This window comes from Corvus moneduloides, chromosome 1, assembly GCF_009650955.1.
Source record: "Corvus moneduloides isolate bCorMon1 chromosome 1, bCorMon1.pri, whole genome shotgun sequence".
Lineage (NCBI taxonomy): Eukaryota > Metazoa > Chordata > Aves > Passeriformes > Corvidae > Corvus > Corvus moneduloides.
The window spans coordinates 77,565,030-77,592,668 of record NC_045476.1 but is presented as its reverse complement, the minus strand read 5'-3'; the positions used below and the strand labels follow the sequence as shown (position 1 = coordinate 77,592,668).

Below are 27,639 nucleotides of genomic sequence, written 5' to 3'. Positions count from 1 at the left end.
TCAGCAACACATTTTAGACAGCATATGCTCTCCTCAATCCATCTTTGATTTTGTCTCTCTGACAATTTACAATACAAATGTCTTTTTAAAAGACTGAGCATTTGAGATTTTGAATTTACTTTGAGGCACTATTTTTCCCTCACTATTATTCCAGGGGCAAGCTGCACACTCAAGCCCTTCCTGTTACAGAGCTTCAACGTAATACAGTGATTTTCTATACAGCTGCGTGCTCAGTGCTGGTACAGAAAGACATCTGCCCAAACTATTACTTCTATTGTTTTCCACTAGGAAGAATGAGCATTGCTTGGCTCCTCAGGATTCACAAGCACTTCCAGAGAGCACAAGCACTAGTTACATACTGGCAGTACCTTCAGCAACAAAGGCAGGTTTTGTCAATTTAATCCCGCTTTCATTATAGATTAAGGATACTGGGTCTGCTGACAATACTCAGTCAAATTATTTACATCCTTTTTTACCTCTGCCCCAAGCTGCTAAAATGGAAGGATACGTTGCCTCCTCTGCTGTCCTAAAAATTAAGAGACTCTTGCTGAGCTAATCTCAGGTTTAAAAAAGAAAAACCTAGACCAAAAAACCCCACCATACCAAGCCCTGCAAATGAATTTATCCATTGCTCTTCATCCTATCAAAGAACTGAAAAGTTACAGGCTTTGTTGATTCTCCATTTATTTTGAGAAATATAAAATACGAAAACTAGTTTACAGTTCTGGCACAAAAAATGATGACGCAATAAGCACAACGTTTCTTTTTACAAATAACGCTATATATCTTTACCATTTAAAAGTGCCTAGAGTTTTTCACAGCAAATAAACTTTATTCACCTATATATTTTTTCCTTATTAAAATATTAAATCTATTTAAATTGCACATGAACACCTTGGTGAAGTAAACTAGAAGTAAAATTATAATAAATCTGTATATAAAGCAAACAGTCATTAGAAACTACATGGAATGGAAAAGACTATAAAAGCCTAAATTGAATCTTAAAGACTGACCAAGAAAACAAGAGACAAGACACCAACTGATATGGCACAAGTGATTAAATTATTGACAATTAGACAATAAGTAGAAAGTAAAGCCTATTTGAAGATCGTCACGGATCTAACACACTGCTAAAACATTTTGATGCAGAGGTTTTGTAACATTTAAACTGGCAAGAGTTTTTCAACTGCTAAACATTTTTCCACAAGATTACAAGGCATCTCCTTCACTTTATATTGAACCTTAAAATGAGTACATTGGTAGATAGAGAATGTGCATAAGAAAACAAAACTTTACACCAAAGGCTGTAGTTGACAAGTTACCTTGTTTTGACAGTAGAACAGTTGAGAAGTTTATCAGTTAAAATTAACATCATTAACTTGCAACAGCAGAAACTAGAACATTGAGATTATTCTTCTTGCTTTAAAAACCATACCTTATTCCAATTTCCACAATTGCCGAGGGGTTCAACCTGCAGTTTCACTGTCAATACAACCACTTAAGCTATGCAAAATCAGGTCTGCAAAACTGAAGCGTCTGTAGAACAGGGCCCTAACTTTCACCTGGTAGTCTTACTTATCCTTCACAGACACTTGCAATGAATTCTATCAGTCATTTTTGGGAGGTGAGTGGTGATCCAAGATGTCCAACCTGAAAGCTTTAGAGGCCCAGCTGCCATAGTGTTGTGTGTGCTCTGACCTTCTGGGTTATGTTTCTTAAACGCAAACCCTTTAACATTCCAAGCTGAAGATCCAAAAATTCAAAGGCTTACTGGTTTTAAGTCCTGACCTTGTTCAAGCCTGTGCTGGTTATTTACATAAGCATTTCTTTCAAACTCCAACACAACCAATTCACCCATTTTGGTATCTTTTGCAGGTGGTCAAAAGAGTATTTGATTTGCATCAAAACAAGAATAACATAGATCACAGGGTCTGAAGAAGTGTTCAAGGACAGGTTGGATGGAGCTTTGAGCAACCTGGTCTAGAAGAAGGTGTCCCTGCCCATGGCAGTGGGGTTGGAAAGAGATGGTCTTTAAGGTCCCTTCCAACCCAGACCATTCCATGGTTCTATGAATAGCATTGTTATGTTGCTTTAAGAAACACAGCAATGTTGACAATGGATGTATGATGAATGCTCCTTTATGTCATTCACATTAAGCAGCACAGGAAATACATATGCACACTAGATTTCTTTGCACTGAAGCCAAGCTGTTTAAAAACGCAGGAATACACTATATTCTCAAAATTAGTGTTATATTATAGGCATGCACAACTTCACATATCTAAACAAAATCAGGAGGCAGGACCTAAAACATAGGCTTTGTGAAGAATTTGCAATTCTTCAACATTTGCAATCTAATGAATTTTCACCACTTAAAATGAGAGCGCCAATGTGATCCTCCCCAAAAAATATGTTTATAACCAGGTATTAAAGCAAGTTTAGTCCATGTGAAGAAAATTTGAAAAGTGATCAACCTAATTCAGAGAGGGAAAATAAATAGCATCAATAAATTACATTCTAAGGTTTTCCAGTTAACCACCTATTATTTTTCATCTCAGTTTAATTGAATACCTCTTCTTAAATAGATACAGAGAATCTCTTAACAAAAGCAATCAAAATTTTGCCTATTTTGGTTGTTAAATATTACTTTCAAAGAAGTGAAAGTGCCCAGTTTTACACATAATTTTAGATTCAGAGTACTGAAGGAAAATGCAAATATGACATTGAAAACACAGCAGTGCTAACAAATACAAAATATGCAGCTTTTGAAAAAAAAAAGCAGCTCACAAGGCACTTACTATAGTGGTCCATTAAATAAACTGTATACATAGTGCACCCTTAAAACATCATTGTTATGCATCAAGCTTTTTCAGTGTTAAGTGAGATTTATTAGAAACAACCACTGGGTTCTGTGTATTCTGAAGCAGTTATTGAGCAGCCTTGTTTCGTATAATGTAAATGAAACAAATTAGAAGTGGGTCATATCAGGAGAGTATTTTATGTAATTTCTCATGTGAAAGCTTTTCCGCGCAGTGGTAAAATGTAATGTGGAAGGCCATTCTGACACACACCTCTCCCTCCGCCTGACCCCTCTGCCCTAAAAAGCTACATTCCTGCTACTGGAAGAGCCTGGCATTTTAATTACCATTGATTCTATCATCAACTATTGGTTTGGCTCATCATTTGCAGCTTTGAAATTAATGTGCATAACAGTAGCATTAAGCCACTTTCCTTTCCAGAGCAAAAACTGGCAGATTAAGTATCTGTAAAAATTGTACATTGTTCAATGGCTTAAAATGCTGAGTCATAACTGACGTACTTGATACTGGTTTGATTTTTTTTTGTTCACAACATACTTCAAGGGCCAGAAGAGCTACAGACCCAATCACATCTCCTAGCATTTCTCTGTGGGAACGGGTTCTTCATCTCCCTTGAGAAAGTATGCATATATTAAACCATACTTTTTAATTACTCCCACACTGAGAAAGCTTGGATCATACAAACATATTTGCCATCTCCAGGTTTCCACAGTCATATGTTGGACAGAATAAGGAAAGCTGTCATTGACAGAAGGATCTGTAGATTGGCCAAAGGAAGAGTTAACATTCTAAATCAAAAGCAGTCCCAAAACGTTAGCAAAAGGTACCAACTTGTTCAGGGGACTTCAATCTACTTCAGCCCGGTCTGTCATGGTACTTATTTCATCCATAAGCACCCAAGTGAGGAAACTTAAGTATTTGTCCAGAATTACCGCACATAGTCCATTCTCAAATTCTACTCTGCAGATCACTTACAAGCTCCCCAAATTCTTTCCAGCTCAAATCACCAAAAAAAAAAGGTATCTAATCCTCATTCACACTTTTGCATAGTTTGGCATTTTCTGGATTTGTACTTTTGTTTTTTCTTTCATAGCTTTTGAGGGGACTCCTCTGTCACACATGCAAGTCCTTCCAGTCTAAATCCTTCAGGAGCAAAACTGAGTCCCACTTAAGCAGCAAGCTGTCCAGGACCGCTTGACATCCTTCTTTCCACTCAAAGTAAAGATTACTCAGTTTTATCTGCACTTTCAGATTTTTCCCTTTGCATCATGCAGCGACGAACTATGCTGTCAAAACTTCCTAGGTAAAACAGGCCAATGATGCGAAAAACGCCCATGCAAACAACCTGGAAACAGAGAGAAACAGCTTTCAATTCATTTAGGATCCTGGATTGCAGTGTATTATTGAATCATAAAATTAAAAAAAAAAAAAAAAGAAGTTCTAGGCAGGCATGTTATATAATCTTCAAAAAACAAACTTACCAAACCAAGCTAACTATGTAACAGCTCAGGACTGAGCAGCAGGGAATATTCTTATTCACCAGTTTGCTGCTTCAGCTTGGAAATACTACTGCAGTTTCCTAAACCCAAGTGCCACAGCATTAACAGCCATTTGATGAAAAAATAATCCATCTTTGCATAATGTTCTACATTCTAAAAGCATTTTAAACTATCAGAAATTATGAAAACTAATCCCAAATCCTACCTGCTGAAGACCTTCAGTAATAGAAGTGACTGGTGACATTCCACTTGTCAATATTGACAGCATGTAACCATCTGATCCAACCGAGCTGTTGAAGTTCCCTTGCTGGATGGAAGGATTAAGAAAAGAAAAAGTAATTTACTCAGTTGTGGCTAATCATGATATGTCTTATTTCAACAGCTACTCTTGATGGACACAGGTGACTGACATCACTAACAACAAATATTTTAATGTAAAAAAAATATTACCCGAATTAAGAAACAAAATATTCGGGGCTATATAGCACCATTCTAAAATGCATTCACTTAAAAATGGAAAAGGAAGCTAACGTCTCTTAAATTACCACAGATTTTTACAAGATATAAAGGCTGTGAATTTCTTCTTGAGGCATGTTTACTTGTAGAGAAGATGCATGACAATCCTCACAGCTATAAGCATATTTCAGAAACGGAATGATGCCCTCACTCTATTAGATCACCAATCACTACTATAATTGTGTGACAAATACCACTTGCCCTTTGTTAAAATTAGGTTACTTATCACATGAGATTTGGCAAGGGGATGTATTTCAAAAGCTAGGTAGCAGGTTTTCCTTCACCTATATCAAGGATTTTTAACTGCAAGACACAGATTGTTAAGCAATTCAGCTGGCAGAAAAGTGGGGACAGACACCAGGAAGAAACCCAAGCAACCAAACAACTTTAATTACTTAACAGAAAAATTGCAGTTCTACAGCTCTTACTCCCAGGCTTCTCTCATTTGTTTCCATTTGACTTTATGCCAGAAAACAGACTTTCTGAAACACTGTGGGACTAAATCTATGGAATGTGGAAGTGACAGGAGAAGGTGGCGTTCCTGGATCAGGGTTAGGGATGAATCTATGCAAAGTAGTAGAGGTTATTAGATCTGGTTATTTCCCAACACACACCTGAGAGTATACAGACACTGTCTCGTTTCTATTTCAGTCTCTCAGCTGATGGCTAGAGTCCATAAAGATCATGTCTGAACTAATACATGATCCGAAGTGTACAAAGTATGGTATAGATACACCAGATGCTTAAGATGAGAGAGGAGATTAGTTTTCCTTAATCACCAGAGGAGAACACTGTGTTGAGGTAGTACTTGCTTTTAAAACAAAATCAGACATAATTTTGTGTTTATGAGCTGTATTTGTGAAAATACTGTAAAAACTTCACAATTGAACACCTGTGTAGATGTAAACCATGTTGAAGATCAAGAGTGTTTGGAACTGCAACGTAATTGCAGGTTTTAGGATTCAATGTGTGTGCTTTATGATCGTGAAATTTCATGTTTGTTTCTATTCTGAGGTGCTTTTTTTAAGCACACATGCATTCCCTAGCACAAAACATTGAAAAAAAAATCCTCAGAAAGGCAATACACTAAGAACAGCATTTTATGTATTTTAATCACTCATAAATCACAGTCTTCGGATATTAAAAGCCAAAGAGATCAACTGCCTTCCTTTATTGTAAAATTATTTTTATATGAACTCATCTTCAAGAAAAATAAGAGAGTACAACAAGCTTTTGAGGTTAGACAAATGGTATTTGATACCTAAAAAGTCAATAGAATTTAGTGCTTTCAAGTCGGTCCAAATCCATCTTTGAGACATTGCATCATACTGATGCATCATTTTTTTCTGTCTGTGTACAACTTCGGATACCTTTTACTTCTGAGAGATTGTATAAAATCATTTGTGGGCACAGTGGCAAGAGAAGAGTAAAGAAAACAGCTCTTGTTCAAACTAACCTGTGTTAATTGGTTTTGCATTTAGCTTAGCCATTATCTTATGGTCCTTAGGCAAGCACGACGTGATCCCAGCCTCTTCAACACAGAACATGCTCAAAAAACATAATTTACTTACTATGGCATCCTTCACTATAACTCTGGCGACTTGTTCTGCTTGGCAAACAGATGAGGTTTCAGAAATCAGCTTCGTCTCTAAGGGCTTTAATAGAAAAACACCCATTTAAGTTTGACTAACAACACACAGGAGAGAAAAACATGAATGTCAAATTTTGGGTTTGGGTCTTTTGTCACAGATGACATCATTGCTAGCAAGTGGTACCATACTGTCACCTAAACACCCATTTAAACAAAGGTATAAGCACGTTCATAAATAATTGTCCAATTTTAAAAAGGGAAAAAGGGAAATGACAACTTTTCCTTGAGTAGTACTATTTTGTATATAGTTTATTACTACTATATATATAATATATAATATATATATAATATATTATATATATATATATATTACTACTATATATACTAAGTGTGTCTTTTCCCCAAGTATTTTATTTTCAGTAGAAGCTATCAAAATGCTTGAACTATTATTTCCTCAATACCTATACTAGGTCATTTATGGTTTTTGTCACAAATGAAGTAAAAGATTGGCCTGAAATATTTTAAAAATCCTATAAAACAGCTTGCTTTTATTTTTTTTTCATGCCTACTCTAATACTGGGACTAATTTAATTCTGAGATTATTATTTTTAAAAAAGCACTTGTAGGGAAAAGTTGAGCAACTACAGGTTTCTCATCATCAATTCCAAGTACTACAGTAATTAAATTTCACAGCAAGGGGCCTATTCCCAATATCTGTAGAATTATGAGTTCTGATTTCATCAACCACACTCACTGAATTTTATTTTTTTTTAGTGGGTGTATTTTAAGGGTGGCCAGGGGCACATCAGTGTTTTTCACAGAAATCACAGAAAAAAACCTTTTACATGCTTTCCTACAGTGGTATGGCTTATGTCATCAGATCTCCATTTCACAGCCCCTACTTATTTTTGAGCTTATGGGCCAGTATCAAACAAATCTGAATGAGATATAGGGATATCAACAGTAATTCAAATACTCTAAATCTGGGAAAAAGCCAGCAGCTGCTCAGGAGCAACAGGTAATGTTAATGACATGTTGGGAATAAGGCAGGCAGAAATCAGATGTTAAATACTTGATCCGGCTGCTCAGCTGGCCAAGGCACGGCTGGCATTTGTGAAGCCGCTACCTCAAAAAAAAAAAAAAAAAAAAAAAAACTCACTGATTAAACACAGGAAAGCTGTATCCTAGCTCCTGACATTTTCTTTTACTATATTCAATGATTACAGAGAAAAAAAGGAGATGCAAGGTACAGGCACATATTCTAAGTAGTATTAATTATTAATAGTAATTCAGCAGTATTAAATAAATGCAACAATAAACGAGTATCTGAAATGTCAGAGCAGTGCAATATTGCAGAGATTTAAGGTACACTATCATGCTAGGAGCAAGTCATCCAAAGAGGTCATGTAGGCTAAAACAAGGCATAATTCTCTCCTAAAAGACAAGACTTTTTTGACAAATAAGATAAATCTCTCTGAATCTCTTTCAAAGAGAAATCTTAGATGAACAGTACATTCTGCTGGTGCCTGCTGGTTCCCTGAAATAGGCTATTATGAAGGAAAAAATCCTAGAGAATATGCAAGCTATACAAGTATCTGCAGATGTCTAATTCTGGCACTTTATGTGGATGTGTGGGAGTATACATTTAATACAGAATATCTGTATCAAGAAATGATGAAGTAAGAACTGTGTTATACAATCCCTACTGATTCCTATTCAAAGGGTGAAAGACAAAATGGAATTCAAACTCAATTTCCAATTATACATGATGGTGCCTGCTGAAAAGATGATAGCCTTAGATACCAGATTTCTAGTTCACAGTATGCAAATAAAAAATAAGAGATTTTTTTCTGGTTACCTGATGCTTTAGTCTGAACAGGGGGCCTGAATGTGATTTTTAGAATTATACTTCACATGTATGGACACGGCAAATGACAAGAGGTGACTAAAGGTCAAAACTTTCACTTTTAAGGCAATCCAAATGAAAAAGGTGTGCTGCTGACACATCCTTCTGAGAAGTGATATTGTCATTTCCACTATGAACACAGTGCAAGAGAGTTTCCTTTCTACCGTAATACTAGAGAACAGCCATTATTGAATGGGGTCATTACATGCATTCATACAACATGATTTAGGTTGCAGGCTCCACTAAAGGAGCTGAGGTTTATTTCAATCTGTCACATCTATCACAACAACCACACATTATCAAAGATGCAAAACAGGAATATTATTTTTTGGTTAATTAAGCTTTAATATCAAAACAAATAGTGATTTTACAGTTTACCATTCCACACCAATATTCTGATTGTAAGCAGGGATACTCTGCAATGGTTCAGATCTTAAAGGTAAGTCGTTCTTAAAGCCTCAGAACAAGAAACTACACAAAATTACCCTACAAGCTATATAACTCTGAGTAATTAAAAACTGATAAAACTGAAGTGTCTAAAAGTACTTCTTAAAATCTTAATATGCTTTAAAAATGGTGATTTCAAAAACTGAAGCACAATTTACCTTTGTTTTACTTTCTTCTGCAAAGCCAGGAGTGTCAGTATCTGGAGGATAGGCCACTGTTACGTAGACATTATAAGGTTTTACCTGTGTTTTACAAAAGCATTAAATGTTATCTTAATACTGACAGCCTTTACGTGTCCCTTATAATTTCATTCATTTCTCTTGCAATTAAGAAATTCAGCAAGCATGAATTTGAATTGCCTCTAGGGTTAAGTATTCAGCACTTACAAGACTTGCAGCTTTGTCAACTGAGAAACAAACCAACAAAGATTTTTAAAAGGTGGTTGTGATGCTTTTTCTAGTAAGTCTCTAAAGCAAATTATGTGATGAATCCCAGTGGTTCTCAAGACATTTGGGAAGAACATTAGAGTAGTTTAGGTCTATAACTTTACCAATTTCAATTTCTAAAGGAAGACAAACCATTGTCAAATATCAGTACCCAGCATTTAGAAACACAAGGCCAAAAAGGCTTTCACTGAGGGAAAAAAACCAACAAAAATGTAAAATTCAAATTTGTTATCTTTAAGAGGTATACTCAAGTCTCAAGGCTTTTCAACCCATGCTATAAACTTGCAAGAGGTCAACTCTAAGGAGACAAAAAATAATTGGAAAATGTGAGGGGAAAATGGAAAGTCTTACATCAAGGATTGTATTTAGTTATGTATTTGTATGTACGTGTCATAGAATTACATCACTTAGTGCAATACTATTCAGAAACTGCTACAAAGCAAATCTGTACTCCAATACAAATAAAAAAAGCTTTTAATGAAAATATTCAGAGGGCTATGATAAAGCAAAGTGTTTGTAAAACACTAACATTTTTATTTAGATTATGAAACATTCTATATTGAAAACACTTACTGAAATACCACATCACACGCCCATAGACACCCTATTTTTAGTCTTGAATAATTCAGTCTTCACAAAAGTATCTGCCACCAGTCTGAAGAAAGACCCTGCATTCACACTGTTCTATTTGGCAGACCAGAAGTGATTCCTGGCAGTTTTACCCCACATTCTTATCCTGATCAAGGCACACAACAGGGGCTATGCAACGGTCTAGAACCAAAGACAGGCATTTTATATATAAACACTTAATAATGCAAATACACATTCTCAACAGAAAAATGACACAAGTAATTTTCAAATCAGTTTTATTCGTCTTACTGCACTGTACTCACCCACCTTGTTCCACTGAATAACGAAAATGGTGTTTGTTTGGTTTTGGTCTTAAAACAACCATAAGTTTAGATCACCGCAGTATAAAAAGCTCAAATATATATCAAAATATAGAAGGGTGAGTCACTGTCAAACCTGTTTTTTTTTTTGTGGACAATCCTCAAATTCTAACTTGTTACATATGGTTCACATACGACTCTCAAACAAACTGGCAATCATTGGCCTGTCTCTCATGCATCCATGTGGTATATTCAACACCATTCTGCACTTAGGACCTTGAAGAAGGCTTTTAATCAAAAGTCTTAAAAATCTAGTCCTTTTAGTTAAAATAAAAGATTAAAAAAATGTCTGCACATGTGGTCATACTCAGTTCTAGGAACAGATTCAATCTATTCCCTCTTACACAATTGAAATCAGGTTCGTTTCTGTGACCCCATGCAGAGCAACAGCATTGGACTGCTGCCAAATGAGGGCAAGTAACACACAGATATTAGCAATGCTGCACAATACAAAAAAAACCAACCCCAACCTATTTAAATGAAAATGTCCTGTGCTGACAGTTAAAACGAAATTGTTTCTAATCAAAATTACTTAACATTATTGCACACATACCTCCATTTGCAGGGCTTCAGCCAACCCTCGAAGAGCAAATTTTGTTGGAGAATAAGCTGTATAACCAAACAGGCCTAACTGCCCAGCCTGAGATGATACAAACACAATCCTTCCCATCCTTCGCTCCTTCATGGTAGCGATTACTGCTCGGCTCGGGTAAACACTTCCCAGATAATTGACTGCCATTAATCTCTGTACAAACAATATTAATATTTCAGTATTTGAGCCACAGATCCAGAATCCTTCAGCTGTTTGGTCTTATTTATCACAAAAACCCCTATTTCAGTCTGCTTTAATAATCAGTTCACCAGATCTGTTCTGGCAAAAGAAACAACTGTTTTCTATTCTACAGCTTCATAAACTGTTTTATAGCTAAAAATCTCACTTCAAGCCAAAAGAAATCTTGTAAGTCTTAATAGCATCCAGGATACTGATAATACTGTGAACCATATGGCTTTGAAGGAAAAAAGACGAATACATGAGGGAAAATCTAACCTGAACAGTCTCCAGGAAGCAATCCATTTATGCATGATGCATGAAAACATACTGAAAGTTTAAAGAGCTTTCTAAAACAGGAAACAGGAAAAATGCTACGTATTTACACATTTCAGAGATTTTATTCTTTGCCAGGATCAAGGGAAGTCTTTAATTTCACTCTCTACAAGACCTAAAACACAACTGATAGCCTATACAAGCAATAAAATGGATGATTCAAGTTTATTATAAAATTATGCCCATTATTTAGTATTTTCAGATGACTCAGCATTATCTGTAGATGAATGGAGGTCTGAGGGCTGCAGGCATAAAGCAACCAAAATACAGGTGTTTTGGGGTTGCATTTCGTCTTTTCATCAGAGCAGCAGCTTCTCAAGCTGAAACAATTTGTGCATCTCAGAACTGAAGACTGGTAGCAGCTGCATTTTTCTTAAACACATTAAAAATATTTTTGAAAAATCTTCAACAGAAAAAAATGTGAAATCATTAGGGGAGAAGTTAGAGGCAACCCTTGCAAATCTGAAGAGGTTCTGACAGCTAGCACAAGTCAAGTGTAACACTGTCCAAGTCTGCAAAGACACAGGAATGCAATCTAATTATTAGAATGGTTAAATAAGAAATTATCATATGATGAAATAAAAAAGTACGCTCACTCACTTCAAAAGAATTCACTTCGATATCCTCAAATTTTCCTGTAACTGATGTTCCTGCACAGTTTACAAGCATGTCAACTGGCCCCAGCTTCTCCTGTGCCTGGAAGAGGTGACAGAGGTTAAGATACTTTTTAAGAGGAAAAAACCTTCCTATATCACCATACCATATAAGAAACTATTTCCAAGAGAAATACAACACAGAGAGATAAGTTTAAGATATATAGGTGAATCAGTTATTTTCTCACCTGTTTTAGAACATTCTCCACCTGTTCGTAGTCTTTAGACACATCAACAGAAATACAAAGTACGACCTAGAAAAGAAAAGTGAAAGCACATTTTCACAAGACGCTAAGTCCAGAAACTGTTGACTCTGAGCCTTTCAAAAGAAAAAAGTCCAATGTCATTATCTTTTCCACAAAAAAAGTCTTTTTGACAAGATACTCTGCACTTTTTCCACACTGGAGAAAGCAATCTCTGCTCCCTCCAAGCTCCTCCCCCTCACACACAGGTTCTAGTATAATAAAGATTACATTAAGAACAAATAAGCACCTCATGATCTTCAAAGCAGCTACTCGTGTGCAAAGTATAATTTCTAATTTATTGTACTAAGACACACGATTGATGGAGTTATTCACATGAAGTTTAGTAAAAGCTATTTTAACTAAGGCAATCAAAATTCCCCAGTGATATATTTAACTTTCATCAGCTAAACACAAGTCAAACCATTTGTGTGGCTTAGGGTCATCTTTAAAGAAAAAAGTTTTTTCCACCTCACAGCAAGGCATGGTTGCAGTGTATCCTGAAACTGCAGCACCAGCACTGCAAAAACAATCTGTTCCAAAATTTAGAAAGCAAGTGTTAAAAACCCACTGATTTTAGTACTTGCAATGTACACTACCTCATTTCATTTTTTTTTTTTTTTAAGAATAATAGTAAACCTAGTTGCATAATATTTAATTGGGACACCTCAAGGACAAAACAAAAAAAAAATTCTATGAGAAACTGACACATTGCACAGTGTCATTAATATCTAAAAAAAGCAAAGTACTGTGTACATACCTACTCCTTGTCTGATAATCAGACATTAAAGTGTTTAGTTTGAAAGATACAGAAAAATTAAAGTAACCAGGGAAGAAAGAAGCAGAGGGGAGGGGTGGGCAGGCAGGATGAAGGAAAACAGGTGATAGTGATATGGTTTTCTTGCAGCTAAAAGTCAGACCCTGTTTTCCTTGAAAGTTACTGACTATTTTCAGCAAGATGGTCTCAGAATCTAGGTTTTGAAGCACCTTCAAGTCAACTTCTGGCCAAAGAAAGCACTGCTTCTTTTAGGTTACCACTTCCAAACTGTAAGACTGCTGCAAATGCCAGGTGCTAAACAAATAAGCTACTCTCTCTGCTAAGCCATCAACAGAGCTCTGGGGCAATTCCTCATCTTGAAAAGAAAAGCCATCTCCTATTGCAATAGAAGGAGGGATTCCTGTATTCTTGTTCCAACTTCTATCCTTTCTGTTACTTTGGTCAACTAATTTAAAGGCAGAGGTGAAAAAAAACAAAGTCATCAGTAGTTTGTAACAAGCATGCTCATGAATACTTACGGACCACATGGGCACACACACAAAAAAGGCTTACCACAGTGTAACTAACTGCTTTGGCAGCCAGTGATTTGTCAGTCCTGACCCTGGTCAGACTGTGACACTTCTTAGCTGCATAACCAGATTCTGCCTGCCATTCCTGTACAGCAGGTTGGCTATTCCTGCCTCCCAGCATTGTGTGTAGTTGGACATCAGAGTAAACTTGTGGCACAAGTTATTGGCAGGAATCCCCTTAAGGCACTTATTACATTTTGGAAACATTTACCTTTTCGTAAGTTTAAGAAAGCAGCAGTTGAATGCAAACAACATTGAATTATTATTTGGATGTCTTTGCCAAGATCAGCGAGGAGATTAAGCAAATCACAGTTCTCTACAAAAATTGGAGCAATTTGTTAATTTAACAGATTGCATGGATTAGTTACACTGTGAACAACACACTTGGGAACTACCATAGCTTTTACTGACTGCTATCACATTTTACAATTCACCTCTTTGCTTCTATTATCACACATTCTTTCTGCTACCATATACTAATTAGCTTCACTCCAAAATATGGACTGTTGATCCACATCTAGGACACAGAATATGCTACCGGAAGTAGTCTTATGCCCAGCCCTGCTCATTACATTTTGTTCTAAATATTGCATGGTGTTGGATCATTAATAAAGCTTTCCCAATAAAAGATCAACTCAACCCCCAGTAAAGTAACTGGGAATATTCTCAATTAGAAAAAAGATTTTAAAAATATCGGAAAAAGCCTCTAAGGGCAAGGATCTTGCTCCAGTGCACACCTACATCCACAAAGGCTGCACCATCTAAATCACATGCAAACGTGAAATACTAAACATACATAAAGGTCACACTATGGTTGTCAATGCAACTTGGTTTCCAGTATGTATCCAAGAGCTGAAGGGTGACAGCACATGCCCAAGAAAAAAGTAATCTGTGCTGAGGACCTCTGCCTCTTAGCCTGACATGGGACCATTCAATGTCTTCAATGACACAAAGAGATCTGCAGGAAGTTTGCAGATGGCACCAAGCTTGGTGGTGCAACTGACACACTTGAAGGACAGGATGTCATCCAGAGGGACCTGGACAATCTTGAGAAGTGAGCCCTTGGGAATCTCATGAAATTCAAAAAGGCCAAGTACAAGGTGCTGCACATGGATTGGAGCAATCCCCCCTTACTGATGCAGGCTGGGGGATGAGCAGATGGAGAGCAGCCCTTGTGAGAAGGACTTGGGGGTGCTGGTGGATGAGAGGCTGGGCATGACCTGGCAACGTGAGCTTGCAGCCCAGAAAGGCAATGGTGCCCTGGGCTGCATCCAAAGCAGTGTGGGCAGCAGGGAGAGGGAGGGGATTCTGCCCCTCTGCTCTGCTCTGGTGAGACCCCACCTGGAGCACTGCATCCAGCTCTGGGGGACGTGGATCTGCTGGAGTGAGTCCAGAGGAGGCCATGGAAATGACCAGAGGGCTGGAGCACCTCTCTTATGAAGACAGGCTGAGAGAGCTGGGGTTGTGCAGCATGGAAGAGGCTCCAGGCAAAACTTACAGCTGCCTTTCAGTACCTAAAGGGGGCCTAAAAGAAAGCTGAAGAGGGGCATGTAATTATAGGACAAGAGGAAATGGCTTTAAACTGAAAGACAGTAGGTTTAGATTAGATATTAGGAAGAAATTCTTTACTGTGAGGAACTGGCACAGGTTGCCCAGAGAAGCTGCGGATGCCTCATTCCTGAAAGTGTTCAAGACCAGCTTGGATGGGGCTCTGAGCAACTTGGTCTAATGGAAAGTGTCCCTGTCCATAGCAGGGGAATTGGAACTAGACGTCTTTAAGGTGCCTTCCAGCCCAAACCATACCGTGATTCCATGGTCTAGTAAAGGTAACAGTCTGTGTATGTTATCCATACCAGACATCCACTGTGGATACAAAAATGCTGCTAGCAAGGATTTTCTAAGTCCGTGAGAGACTCTTCTCTCTCACAGAAGAGGTAGCAGAGTTATGTAAACAACCAAGCCACCTGCAACCTTGAAAGTCTTGTTTATGGTATAGTAGAAAAATATTTTGACAATGGATGTTTTAGGATTTTGGCCAATCACCCGCAAGGGGTGGCTGATCCTTGTCCAATTAGACTATGAAGAAAAAAGTCTATAAAAGAGTTTGTAAAATAATTAAATAAATCAATCTTGCTGCACAATTCCTGCCTGCTGGATCTTCTTCTCCTCCTCCCTATGGCTGCGGGACACGGTGATATACCCTAGGGTTGCAGTAAAAATCAACTTTCTCTACAGCCTTTCAGTAATCCTTTTGTACTGCTTCTCTGTTCATCTACTGTCACTTTCCAGCTCATGATCTGCTGTTCCAGTGCAAGCTCTGCCCCAGACTTCCTGTTCTGTTCTTTGCATTCAGATCAGTCAGGCTTCCCTGAGACCACATCCACAACCCAACAACAGCTACAGAAGAGCCAGCCAGCCCATCACCTCTGCTGCCTACTGCTTAACCTGGCTGCCAGCCTAAAAATGCTTCTGCAAAAAAAGTCCCAGTCAGTCCACACTGGAGCTTGCTCAACCTTGAAAGTACTTTTGGAGATTTTCACTGAAACTCCTAGGAACATGCCCAAGTAATACTCTTTTAAAAAGTCTGCATCTATCAAGCTAGGACAGATTTTAACAAGAACATCCTGACACAGTGTTTGACAAGGGATTAACTGTAATGCTAAGCTTGGGAAACTGCTAGAGCAACTAAAAGAAAATGGTTATCAGGATTTTTTTTAATGGGCAAAATACAGCTTCTCCTCACCTCAAATGGCTTAGATTTTCAAACAAAGTTGATCTGAGTAAGGCAGCATGCACAGAAAAAAAAATCAGCTTGAGCCATTTGACAAAAGTATAAGGAAGCAAAGACAGAATCTTATCTTATAAACGGAAGTATTAAAAAATTTTGTATCAGCTACTATAATGCAAATATTATTGTCTTACTGTCTGCAAATATTTAGCTTTTTTCATTGCTTCTTTTCAACAGAATATCTAACTTAACAATTCAAATCCCTTTTCATGGACAAATAAATTGCTTCTATTTGTGATCATCAACAAAGTTCTGGAACACAAGAAGTCAAAGATGTTAATTTAATAGTTTCAATACTATTTCCCCTCTCCATTATTAGTACTGAGAAAAAATTATTTTAACATTTCACCTCAAGGTTGCATGCTTTGAACACAGCAAACTTAGCTATTCTAAGCTTGTACTTCTACAAGCTCTAAAACCATTGCCTTTATGCATGAGTGCATTATCTATTCAGCAAAGCAGCTTCTACGTTTAGAAGTCTCAGAACTTCACAAATTTAAGTTGTGTAACTGGTACAGTACTTAGTCAGGAAATGGAACAGAAGTATGATGTAGTGAAATAAACCTGGGAACAAGCAACTAAACTTCTTTCCCAAGATAGATGGTGTATTTATGAATTGCAAAAAACCAAGATATTTGAGGGAAAAAAATTTGGTTCTTCCACTTCATTTGAAAGAATAATATGCTCATCAAGTGACAGTAAATTGCAGCTATCCAAAAAAGCATTCTACACCTACAGATGAAGACATCTTCTTCTAAGAAAAGCAGGCTAATGCACTAGCTAGGCAACATCAAATATAGCAAGAGCTCAGAACATCTCACGTAAACAGACACCATGATACTCCTGAATCCAAATACTGAGTCCTCACTCATTTTTGTCAAACAGCTTTGTTTTAAAGACAGGACCAGTGAAGTGTGTTGTAGTGACTGTCTTAAACAAAACACACAACAGCCCCTCTTGGCAGTGACCTTACCTGCTTGTCATTAACAGAGTACTTTTCTATCTCCTTCTTCGTCTGCAACAGCTTGTTCTGAAATGGACACAAAGACAAAAAGCATTGTGGTTTTGAGAGCAGTGTTAGTCCTCAGTACTTCAGTAAGGCTTAAAAACATTCCCTAAAGCCCCCCAAAGTTATCCTCAACCAGTTACAGCATTTTACGGTCATTTTGAAGACTTAGGAATATATGAAAACATGAAATTTATCAAGAACTCACTTCACTATTTTTCACTTTGTGTTCTAAAGCCAGTAATGACTTCTATAGATTTAATGCTTTTGTTTTGTGCTACAGAGAGCACCTAAGACCGTAGGTATTGATTCTTCTACTTTATTTTGGCTCTATTTTGTATGTATGTAATATTACATAAACTCTCCTGCAGCAGAATCACTGGCATGAAATAATCAAAACCCAAAAATTTGGTAAATTCTAATTGTAATAATCCTTTCAAGAAAAATTCTCTTAATTCTAACTTAATTCCAGGTTATGTAAAGTAAGTTCTCAAGTGTAAGTAAATTATAAAATCAGCTGGGACTGAGGGCCCCCCAAAAATTAAGTGCTTTTGTTTCCAGAATATTTAGGTTTTTCGCAACAAATAAAACAACAGCCTGTTATGAAAACAGAGTACTTCTGTTTTCATAACTACTGCTGAATTCTGAATACCTCTTAGTTAAAAAAACAACAACAATAGCAACAATCCAACAAAGCAATGTTTTTTCCTCCAAAGCTGTCCTGATGAAGAGTTTTTCACTAGTAAAAAATATGATATAATGCTGATTTGACATCAGTATATTTTGTGACTTTTAGAGATGATTAAATTCCCAGATGGCACTTACCATAGGGAAATTCTATAGTTTTAACCAATATAGGGGTTTTCCTGATTTTGTGCTCTGGCACAGATCTAGACAATGATATAATAAATGCCATTAACAAAAGCAATAGCACCGGCAAAGTTTTAAGGCAAGCTAATCACAAATTCTACGTTGGGCTATGCTTCTTAAAAAGGCAGCCACCTCTGCTATTCAAATGCATTAATTTGGAATGCTTAGGGTCCCCTTAAAATATACACTGAAGAAGTATGAATAATCACCAATGCCAAAAGTATTCCCCGTCTATACAGATTTTGTGAACAGTTTAGCCAGTAAAATCACACATACACTTACCTCATCCCTTGCAATCAGTGTTATGAAAGCACCTTGCTTATAGCATTCAATAGCAATACATTTTCCAATTCCACTGGAGCCTCCAGTTACCTAAAAGTTATTTGAAAATGGCAGTGTTAGTCCACTATTCTCATTCCTTCCCCCAGTATGTATGAGTCAGATCACATGAAAATTCTAAAAACATACTGAGGTTAAAATATCACCAGATGAGATATGAATACAGGAGATGCACTAAAGTTAGCTTACCTATAGAGTATGAATGAAACGTAAGATCTGAATAGATCAATGAGCCTTTGTTTCTACCCTAAACCCAGTTTTACCTCAGTGGTAATTTTTGGTCATTTCTGTTGTCAGGCACACTTAGACCACTCCCACGTGGGCACTCTCACGTGTTCCGCAGCCTATCTCTAAAAGCGTGTTGTTAAAAGTCTCAAATCGCTATTAATGCCATAACAGTGCCATTACATACTGCCCCTTCATACCTGGCCACAGTAGAAATTATTTCTAATATCAGCTATTGCAGATTGTCTTCTGAAGATGTCATCATGTAAACAAAAACAGAAAACACCTTCTTTCTTATTAAAACAAAAAATCCCATTAATTCAACAGTTGGCCCTTTGTAGCCTATTTCTCAGTCCCCCAGTCAGAACCTTGAACTGCCCCCATGCCATCCTGCTATTTCAGTTTAGTGGGGATGCCACCACCTAAACTTCCATAACCTTTTCTTCTTCCTTCAAGCTGTAACACCTGGATAGTCTTATATGCAAGCAGGAAGTCAATATTTTGTTAATATTACACAAATACAGGCTGATGGGTACGATGCAGGACTGTACCCTGCTAAACGATACCAACACACAGGTGAAGGTCACCTTACCACCTCCCTCACTACCCTCAATAAATCTACTTATGAACTGCCTGTGGAACAAGATGTAGATGACAATCCTGACCTCTCTTTTTGACTAAAATAAAAATGGCTGTCCGACATCTTTAGGTGACTACGATGAGTCTCAGTCTGTACATGCCTTCGGTTCTCACACACTGGTATCTTCCTTATATACCCAAGTTATTTGAATTTTCCTTAAACAGCATATTAAAAGTGATATTGAGAAAATATTGGAACAAAATACCTAGAAGCAGTTATTGTCAAGAAAAATACATTGATGAAATGAGTTTGGAAGAATTGGAAAAAGATGAAATTCGTATTTCTCAGGAAATCATAATCTTTTGCTCCTTATCTAAACCTTTCCAAAGACTCCAATGAAAGCTTACCTCCTCCGTTTTAAGAAAATGGAGGCATTGAGCTAATTCGTGTAAGAGCAAGACCCCAATCTCTAACTACACATCCTGTCAAAAGCCTTGTGTTGTCTCCTTATTAGGCAATGTCTCAGTTTTGTTTTCAGAGATGCATTATCCTCAAAATTCTTTCCACTCCCAGAGGCAATAAAGTCAGAAGAGTCAGAAGAACATTTCCATGAGTAACTAAACTCTTCTTTCATTTGAGTATTTTACCACCAGCCTTCAAAAACAGCTTAGTGCAAATAAAATAATCCCAGCAAAGATTTACAACACAATCCACGGTTTCTGACTGGTTCATCTTCAGCCGCAAATGGGCCAAGAATGGGTGTAGCACTCACAAAGACTAATTCCAGCTCTTTAGGCTTCCTCTGTTATTAGAGAGAACTGCTTCAGATTAACTTCTAATTGACTCTGCAAGATCAACTTCACACCACACCCACCTTTGAGGATAACTCCAAGATGCGTGCCCTGCTCTAGAAACGTGACTCTGTCTGTAGTATTATGAACCAAGGATGATGGCTTTCAGTGTAAATTAAATCCGTAAGAGTGCAAATGTTAATTATTGATTAATTAAGGTGGCAGAACCACAGAATTAATTTAATGCTTCATGATGGAAAGAAGTAACAAATACAATGAAATTCCTAAAATAGATTGCAATATTCCAATACATATCTGAAAAGATTAAAATAGTTTGATACATTCAGGTAGACCTCAGAGGCAGAGCATGTGTGAGGTGCTTCTACAGGTCAGCAGCAGGTACATCAGCACTAATCAATGGGCATGGAAGACTGCTCCAATTCTAATTTTTGGTGAGACAGCTGATTACTACCAGCACAGACTGGTGACTATCATGAATGGGTCAACTACACTAGTGCTTGAGGAATTCTCTGCAGGTGAAGGTACTGGCACCAAGCCTCCAGCTCGTCAAACAACACTAATGTTCATTTCAGAAAGGCAATGTCTGAAGTCATGCAAGGAACAGAAAAAGAAAGTTTTTACTTACAGTCACACCCAAGAACACTGGACAGAGCTCATGTCAGATTGATCGACGATAAACTGCAATATCAATTAGCTGGGAACTTTAGCATTTAGGTGGGAGGCTGCTACAAGCACGTGGGAGGTTGTTACTAATACACACATCTTTCAGTAACATTCACCATGAGTGCTAATGTAATAGCAAAAAAAAAAAAAAATCCCCAACACTAATGAAAAGTTTGCTTTGTGCTACAATGAAGTTAACCTAAGCAAATCTAGGTAGGTAGGTAAGTTCCCAACGCAGATGCTCAGAACTAAGAAAAGAGCACCTACTCTGGTAAAGACAACATTATTACAATTAGCCTTGTAGCCAATGGTTCTACACTGCTACTGCCTTTAATTAATTCCAGACATTTGAATTGCCACCAATCCCATTTTTAAATTTTACTGTAACTCAGCCTCAGAGGAGTTAGCAAAAATAAGAATCTGGCCACCGCAACTCAAATCACAGATTAATTTTTTGACAAGAAGGAACAATTAAAACTTAGTATTAATTCAGATGTTCAGAATGCAGTACTACCAGCCCTTGAGCAGTGTTACTGATCTGCTTCTATGCTTAAAAAGAACAGGTACCAAACTAGCTATTCCAAAAAGTGTCCAACTTCTTGAGCTATGATCCTCAATAACAGAGTTCAATTTTTAAGAATCATAGGGTCTTTTTCCCCCTTAGAAATGGAAACGGTGGGGTGAGGTACAGAGAATTGATCTATTAGAGCCTCAAATTTGAGATACTGGAAATTCACTTCAATTGGTGAGACAGTCTGAATCCAAATTAACTAAACTGTCATCAGGAATGATCAAAATCAAGACTTAATGTGGTGTCTCCAATAGACCTTACTAACTTTCACTTAGAACTGGTTGCAAGCTGGCTTCATGCTTTTAGACAGTGCTCTGTTAGAAGGTTCTGCTGAAACAGAACAGGCCTTTAATCTGCTCTAAGAGGTTAGCACACCTGACTCAAAATGACCTCTTGTCGAACCACTCGGATGTGTCCAAACCACAGATCTTATCGCTCCCAGCACAGGGGTGATGGTGCTGAGACACCAAGATGGGCCATCCTTAAAGCCAACCACAGTTACGAGGCCAGGTTCTGCACAGAACTGGGGAAACTACTGGACTAGAGACGACCCATGTGCAGGAGGAGGAGGGTTCGGCATGATCATCCTGAACTATGTCCACATGAAAAAGGGCCCTTGACAAACTGAATGGGAGACAGTCCCAGGCAGACATCTTTCCATTTCCTGCCATCACTAATCCACACTTTGATAAACTGCATTCATAACACTGAGACCTCAGGGGTTTGGGTTTTTCTCAGAAATTCCACTTGGTTTTAGAAAGATTAAGGCTGAAACAAGGGGAGGTGATTAGCATTAATATTTCAGGAAAGAGTTTTTAAACATCAGTCAAAAACTTTTGTAGAGAAATTGAAGAGAAAATGTGTATAGAGCAGGTGAAGCATCCCTGACAAAGGGCAGTTAAATGTGGTCTGAGTGAGCTCAATGCAAACAAAGCAGTGGTGACTGACTGCCTTAGCCTATTTTCATATTCTTGTCTCCTGTTATAGCCAGCTACCAAAATACTAGCTAATTCTTACAGAACCCATGACATGTGCTAGTTTGTAGCCTGAGACCAAAGGAGAGAGTTAAAGCCAATGGCAAAATAAGAGATGTATAAAACTGCCTTCTGAATTTCGAAGCACAAAGAAGTTCAGCACATGAAGCTGCAGCTCTACCACACAAAAATAACTTCTATACCCTTTATTTAAGAACACTTTCCTCGTCATGCTAGAAGTAAAAAAGTTTTAAGCATCTAAGAAGCATTTTGTTTAAAATAAGCTAAACCTAATGCCTGAGCCAATTTAAGAGCAGAGAAGCCCTTACCATTTAATGGTGCTAGCTGGGGTAAAGAAAATACATAGCAGATAAGGACAGGGTGGGGGGGGGAACCCACAAGATTAGACGATGAGTAATTTGGAGTTCTCTAGACTCTCACTCTGAATAGTACTCCTATTCTTTTCTAAGAAAAAGAGACTCTTATAATTCTATGATTTCTCCAGAAACCATGTCTCGCCTAACACAGCAAGGGCTTCCATGATGCAAATGACCCCGGGAGAGGACAAAGAAAAAAACCCAGTTTTCTGCTTCAAATTCCTATCCCAAATGGCAGCCACAGTCAGTTATTTAGCCATAACTCAAACATGTACTAACCATAATTGTTAGGAGTGAAGAGAAATAATTTTTCTGAAGGATTAAAAGTGAAAAGAATGCTGACTAAAGTTGAAAATTCAATAACTGGTATGTAACAGCCTCTGAAGTTGTCCAATGACCTTCCTTCAGAAATGTAACAGATACATTTTCATTATACTTTAAACAGGCCCCAGGAAAGAAATGTTTCTAGGGAAGACTGACTTTTTCTACTTAAATAAAGCAATCTATTCAAGTATATTTTGAAAAATTATATTTAGTGTGCAATGACAATCACTTGCCCTCTTGAAAGAGCTCAAGCAGCTATATATGCAATTTGTAGGTCATTATCCTTCCATTATTTCAACAATGGGTTTAACTGAGGCCTGATACTTAAGCAGATTTTGATTTTTTTCTGTGAGAAGACTTCAAAGAAGCCCTTACATAATGTTATGGTCCTTAAATATTTTCATGAAGTCTCTCAGTCATTTCAGTAGCAGAGAACGTTCACTCCCAGCATATGATCAAAGAATCCACTTTACACACACAACATGGAAAGTCTTCTTGAATAGTATTTCTGATTTACATTACCATCATCCAATACTTTTCCTTATACATGACATTAGGGAATCTGAAATCCACATGTACAAGTGTCAAGAATTATTAACAGCATCTACACATCTAAGAACTAGTGACCTCCAACCAATTGTTCCACATTTCATTAGTTTGCATGAACAATTTAAGAGCATTACTGAAGTAAAAAAAAAAAAAAAAAAAGCAGTTCCACAAGTGGTGGCATCAATAAAACTAGTTGCCTGCGATTTTTATCATCAAGTTGGATGTATCTTACAGCCTTTTTCTTCATCAATATGTTAATATAGTTACTTTTCTAGTTGAACTTCTAATTTTACAGGACTTGCAGGAATACTGTTTTTTACACTTCCGCTCGTACCAAATTGAGCTTAAACTGCTAATTAGCAGCAGCGGTTACAGGGAGGCTTCTCCAACAAGAATAGTCTCATTTTCAATGTGAACTTGTTTAAATGAACCCTTCTGATTAGAAGAACCAGCACAGCAGCTTTTAAAGAGTTTAATCACTATACAGAACGAACAAAACTTCATGTTATCACTGCATATGTAAATAAATAAAACCAAGCAAAGAAACAAAAAAGAAATAAAATCCATTTAGCTTTTTATGTTTGCTATTCTATTTCTTCATAAACGTCACAGAAAGCCCATAAGTCTCCCTCACCTCTGCTTTATAATCATTACTCCTGTGGGGAAAGAGCCATAACCCGAGAACTTTAATGCAACCTTGAACACACCTCACACAGAATATGATGCTGTAAAGCCACTTACAGCACCCAAGTTAACACCTACTGCATAAAGCAACTTGGGAGCACTGTTGCAACTTGAAAACATCTAAATCATTCTGGGGACAGCTCCATCCTCCAAAGAGGAACTCCGAAAAATAATAATGAAAAAACCAAACCAAAACTACTCACTTACAGTAAATTTAAACAAAGAGTAAACTGCAGCTTCTCTGCACAGCACATACCCTGGAGATTTGGAGATAAACTAAGAAAACTGATTCTAGGACCCTGAATCTTTGAACCGCTTAACTCATTTGCTGTCATGTGCCCAAATTCACTACTGTGATTCCTCTGAAAGCACCTGGACAGCATTCCCCTTTCTTCGGTCCCCCTCCTCCCAAGCCACATACTCATGCAACTTCCAGTGGTTTCCTACTCATGGACTCTTTCAACAGTATGCTCTTCCAAAGACTTCCTTCTACCATCTTGTCAAAATATTGCTCAAAGACATCCATATCTACGTGCTTAAAGATGAAAGGGCGCCCAAGTGTCATCTGACCACTTCCTTTGTATTGGTTTTTCCATTTCCTCATATCTGACTTGGTTTTTTAGACCAAGGAAATCATAGATTTGGCCTTTGGTCTATGCGTGTGTACACACACCACTTGACTACCCTGGGAGATGCTGAAAGAAAAGAAAACTCAAGGTAACCGGTGGCTTGGGGCGTACAAAAGGAATGTCTCAAAAAGCCAGCGCAAAGACTGGAAGATGGTGACTCAGACCATCGCCTTAAGCCAACCGGGACACACAGCGGTTGTCAGAGCCATGGGGACAGGTCATTTCCTTATCGCCCGGCACTTGTGGCTCCCGTGTTTTGGTAGCTCGGGGTGCCACCGCCAGCTTTCCACGACTCCTCTCGGACCCGCGGGCACCTCCAAGGCTGGCACTGACCGGCCCCCAGTCCCGCTCCGGGTGCCCCCAAACCTCCCTTCCCTGCCGAGAGCCTTCCCCGCTCTCCCCGCTCCTGCAGCGGGATTCCTGCAGCCATACCCCCGGCTGCCAGCGGGGCACTGGCCGCAGCCTGCACCCCCACCTCGGAGCGAGAGGCTTCCTTCCTTCCTTCCATCCCTTTCCCGGCGCAGGGCGGGCGGCTCGGGAGCCCCCCCGCTGCCTCCCCCATCGCCGAGGCCGAGCGGCAGCGCCCTCCCGCTGCCTCCTCCCGCGGCGGAGCGGGACGGCGACAGGGGATCCCGGCCCCGTACCCTTCCCGAGGGGCGCCGCACTCACCACGACGTGCGCGCCGGGCAGCTTGAGAGACTTGGGGCTGATAAGCGGCGACACCATGTAGAGGAGGAGGACGAAGGCCACGATGAAGGCGGCGGCCAGGAGCAGCATGGCTCGGGCTGCGCCGGCGGAGAAGGAGCAGCGGGCGGGCGGCCGGGGGGCCGAGCCCCTCGGGCGGGTGCAGCGGCGCGGGGGTCGCGGGGCCGCCCGTCCGCCTGCCCGTGCCGCGGCGAGACCGGCGGAGACGGCACTGCCGCGGCGGGAGGGAGGCAGCGAGCGAGCGAGCGCGGCGCGGAGGAGGCGGCCGGCGGGAGGAGGGGCAGGGCGCGGCCGCCGCGCCGCCGCCCGATTGGCTGCCGCGGCGGGGCGCGGGCCCGCGCGCCGCGATTGGCCGGCGGCCGGGGGCGGGCGCGCGCGGGTTGGCGGCGCGGCGGGGCCGGGCCCGCGGATTGGAGCGCGCGCTGCTCCCGGGGTCACGGACGGAGGCAAAGGGCGGCGGGAAGCGGGAGCCGCTCCCGGGCCGGAGCGCGCCCCCTACGGGGTGTCTGCCTGCGGCGGCCTCTCCGGAGGGGACCGAGGGCGGCCCCGGTCAGGAGAGCCCGGTCTTGGCGGCCGTACCGGCAGCTCTTCGCGACACGGCTGCGTGAGGGCCGGCCCCTGCCCGTGGGCTCGCCGTTGCCGCCCACCCCGAGATGGGCGGTGCGCGGCATCTCGCCGCGGGGGCGTGGGTTCCGAGTTCGCCCTGGATGCCCCGTCCGCGAGGAGGAAACCACCGGCTTCGGGAGGGGAAGGGAAAAAAACCCCTGATGCTGGTTAATCATAGAATCATAGGATGGTTTAGGTTCCAAGGAACCTTAAAGATTATCTCGTTCCAATGTCCCTGCCGTGGGCAGGAGCGCCTTCCACTAGACCAGGCTGCTCGAAGCCCCGTCCAGCCTGAGCACTGCCGGTCATGGGTCATCCACAGCTTCTCTGAGCAACCTCTTCCAGTGCCCCATCACCCTCACAGTGACGCGTTTCTTCTGCATATCTAACCTAAATTTCCCCTCCTTCGGTTCGTACCCATTCCCCTTTGTCCTATCACTACAGTTCTTGACAGAGTCCCTCTCTGTCTTCCCTGTGGGTTCTCTTCAGATACTGGGAGGTTGCTCCGAGGTCTTCATGCAAACTTCTCGTCCGAAGCATGAAGCACCTGTTTATACACAAACTTGTTAATACATTGCCTGAGGTTACCAATTGACATGACTAGAATGGTGGAGATGTGTCAGAACGTTCCTGCAGTGTGCACTCCGAACGGGATAAGAACAGAAAGCTCTCCCTTGTATGGGAGATAACGTGTCAGTGAGGTAGAAAGCATAAATCCTTTATGCAAGATAATTAACAGACTCCATCACGGTATGCTTTAAAGCTATCATCACTCTAGTAAAAACAGATGCAGGTTCTCTGGGACTTGGTTTGCGCAGTGGTTAAGCTTCACTGGGTTCTGCTGGCTGTAGTTGGAGTTTATGCTGCTCTCTTCTAAATCCAAATTTTTTTTCAGCATGGTGTTCCCTGCTGAGTGATACTACAGGTTTTGCACGTTATTCACATTAAAAGAAGATAAAAGCATGGTTTTCAGCTTTAAGGCAGAATATTAGAACAAATATTAAAACAAAACAAAAAACCCAGAGTAGTTTGAATAAAATAATTCCATATATTTGACTTAGATATTTAGATATTTATTCATTTATTAGTATAAATATCTGCATTTGCTATTTTTTTCATTTAAGTTATAATTATTTGTAACTTAAAAACTCACTCAGATTACTTCTTCTCACTAGTGAATATGCAGTCATTAGCTTGTACAAAACAGTTCCCCCCCAAAAAAACCCCAAAACAAAGGAACAACTAAAATCCCCTAGGCAAGAGGGTGTGCAGAAGGGCGTGAAAATAATATTGTAGAGGAGGAGATTAGAAGTAGTGAGTAGGTGGAAATGGAAATGGAGTTGTGGGCAGGGATTATGCAGTTTTCAGGGTGAGAACAAAGAATCTGAATTTATCGCAGTAAAAGGATGAGAAAAC

The 27,639-nt window shown here is 39.5% G+C and overlaps 1 protein-coding gene across 1 annotated transcript; it reads right to left on the bottom strand.

The window, feature by feature from the left end:
- Positions 1-667: 667 nt before the first annotated feature.
- Positions 668-25,783, bottom strand: KDSR (3-ketodihydrosphingosine reductase). The gene is made up of 10 exons (XM_032116987.1): positions 25,582-25,783; positions 18,468-18,557; positions 17,283-17,339; positions 12,121-12,186; positions 11,880-11,975; positions 10,728-10,919; positions 8,937-9,020; positions 6,406-6,489; positions 4,524-4,625; positions 668-4,164 (listed from the first exon to the last, which is right to left on the bottom strand). Exons 1-10 carry the CDS (start codon positions 25,687-25,689, stop codon positions 4,045-4,047), a joined length of 999 nt encoding a protein of 332 aa, XP_031972878.1. The 5' UTR covers positions 25,690-25,783; the 3' UTR covers positions 668-4,044.
- Positions 25,784-27,639: the final 1,856 nt, after the last annotated feature.

Excerpts from the sequence above, each read along its gene's own strand:
- KDSR (XM_032116987.1), bottom strand. The coding sequence starts at position 25,689 with ATGCTGCTCCTGGCCGCCGCCTTCATCGTGGCCTTCGTCCTCCTCCTC. Across the intron at positions 11,976-12,120 it reads TGGAGAATGTTCTAAAACAG|GCACAGGAGAAGCTGGGGCC; the intron begins GTGAGAAAATAA and ends CACCTCTTCCAG. Across the intron at positions 4,165-4,523 it reads TTACTGAAGGTCTTCAGCAG|GTTGTTTGCATGGGCGTTTT; the intron begins GTAGGATTTGGG and ends CTCTGTTTCCAG.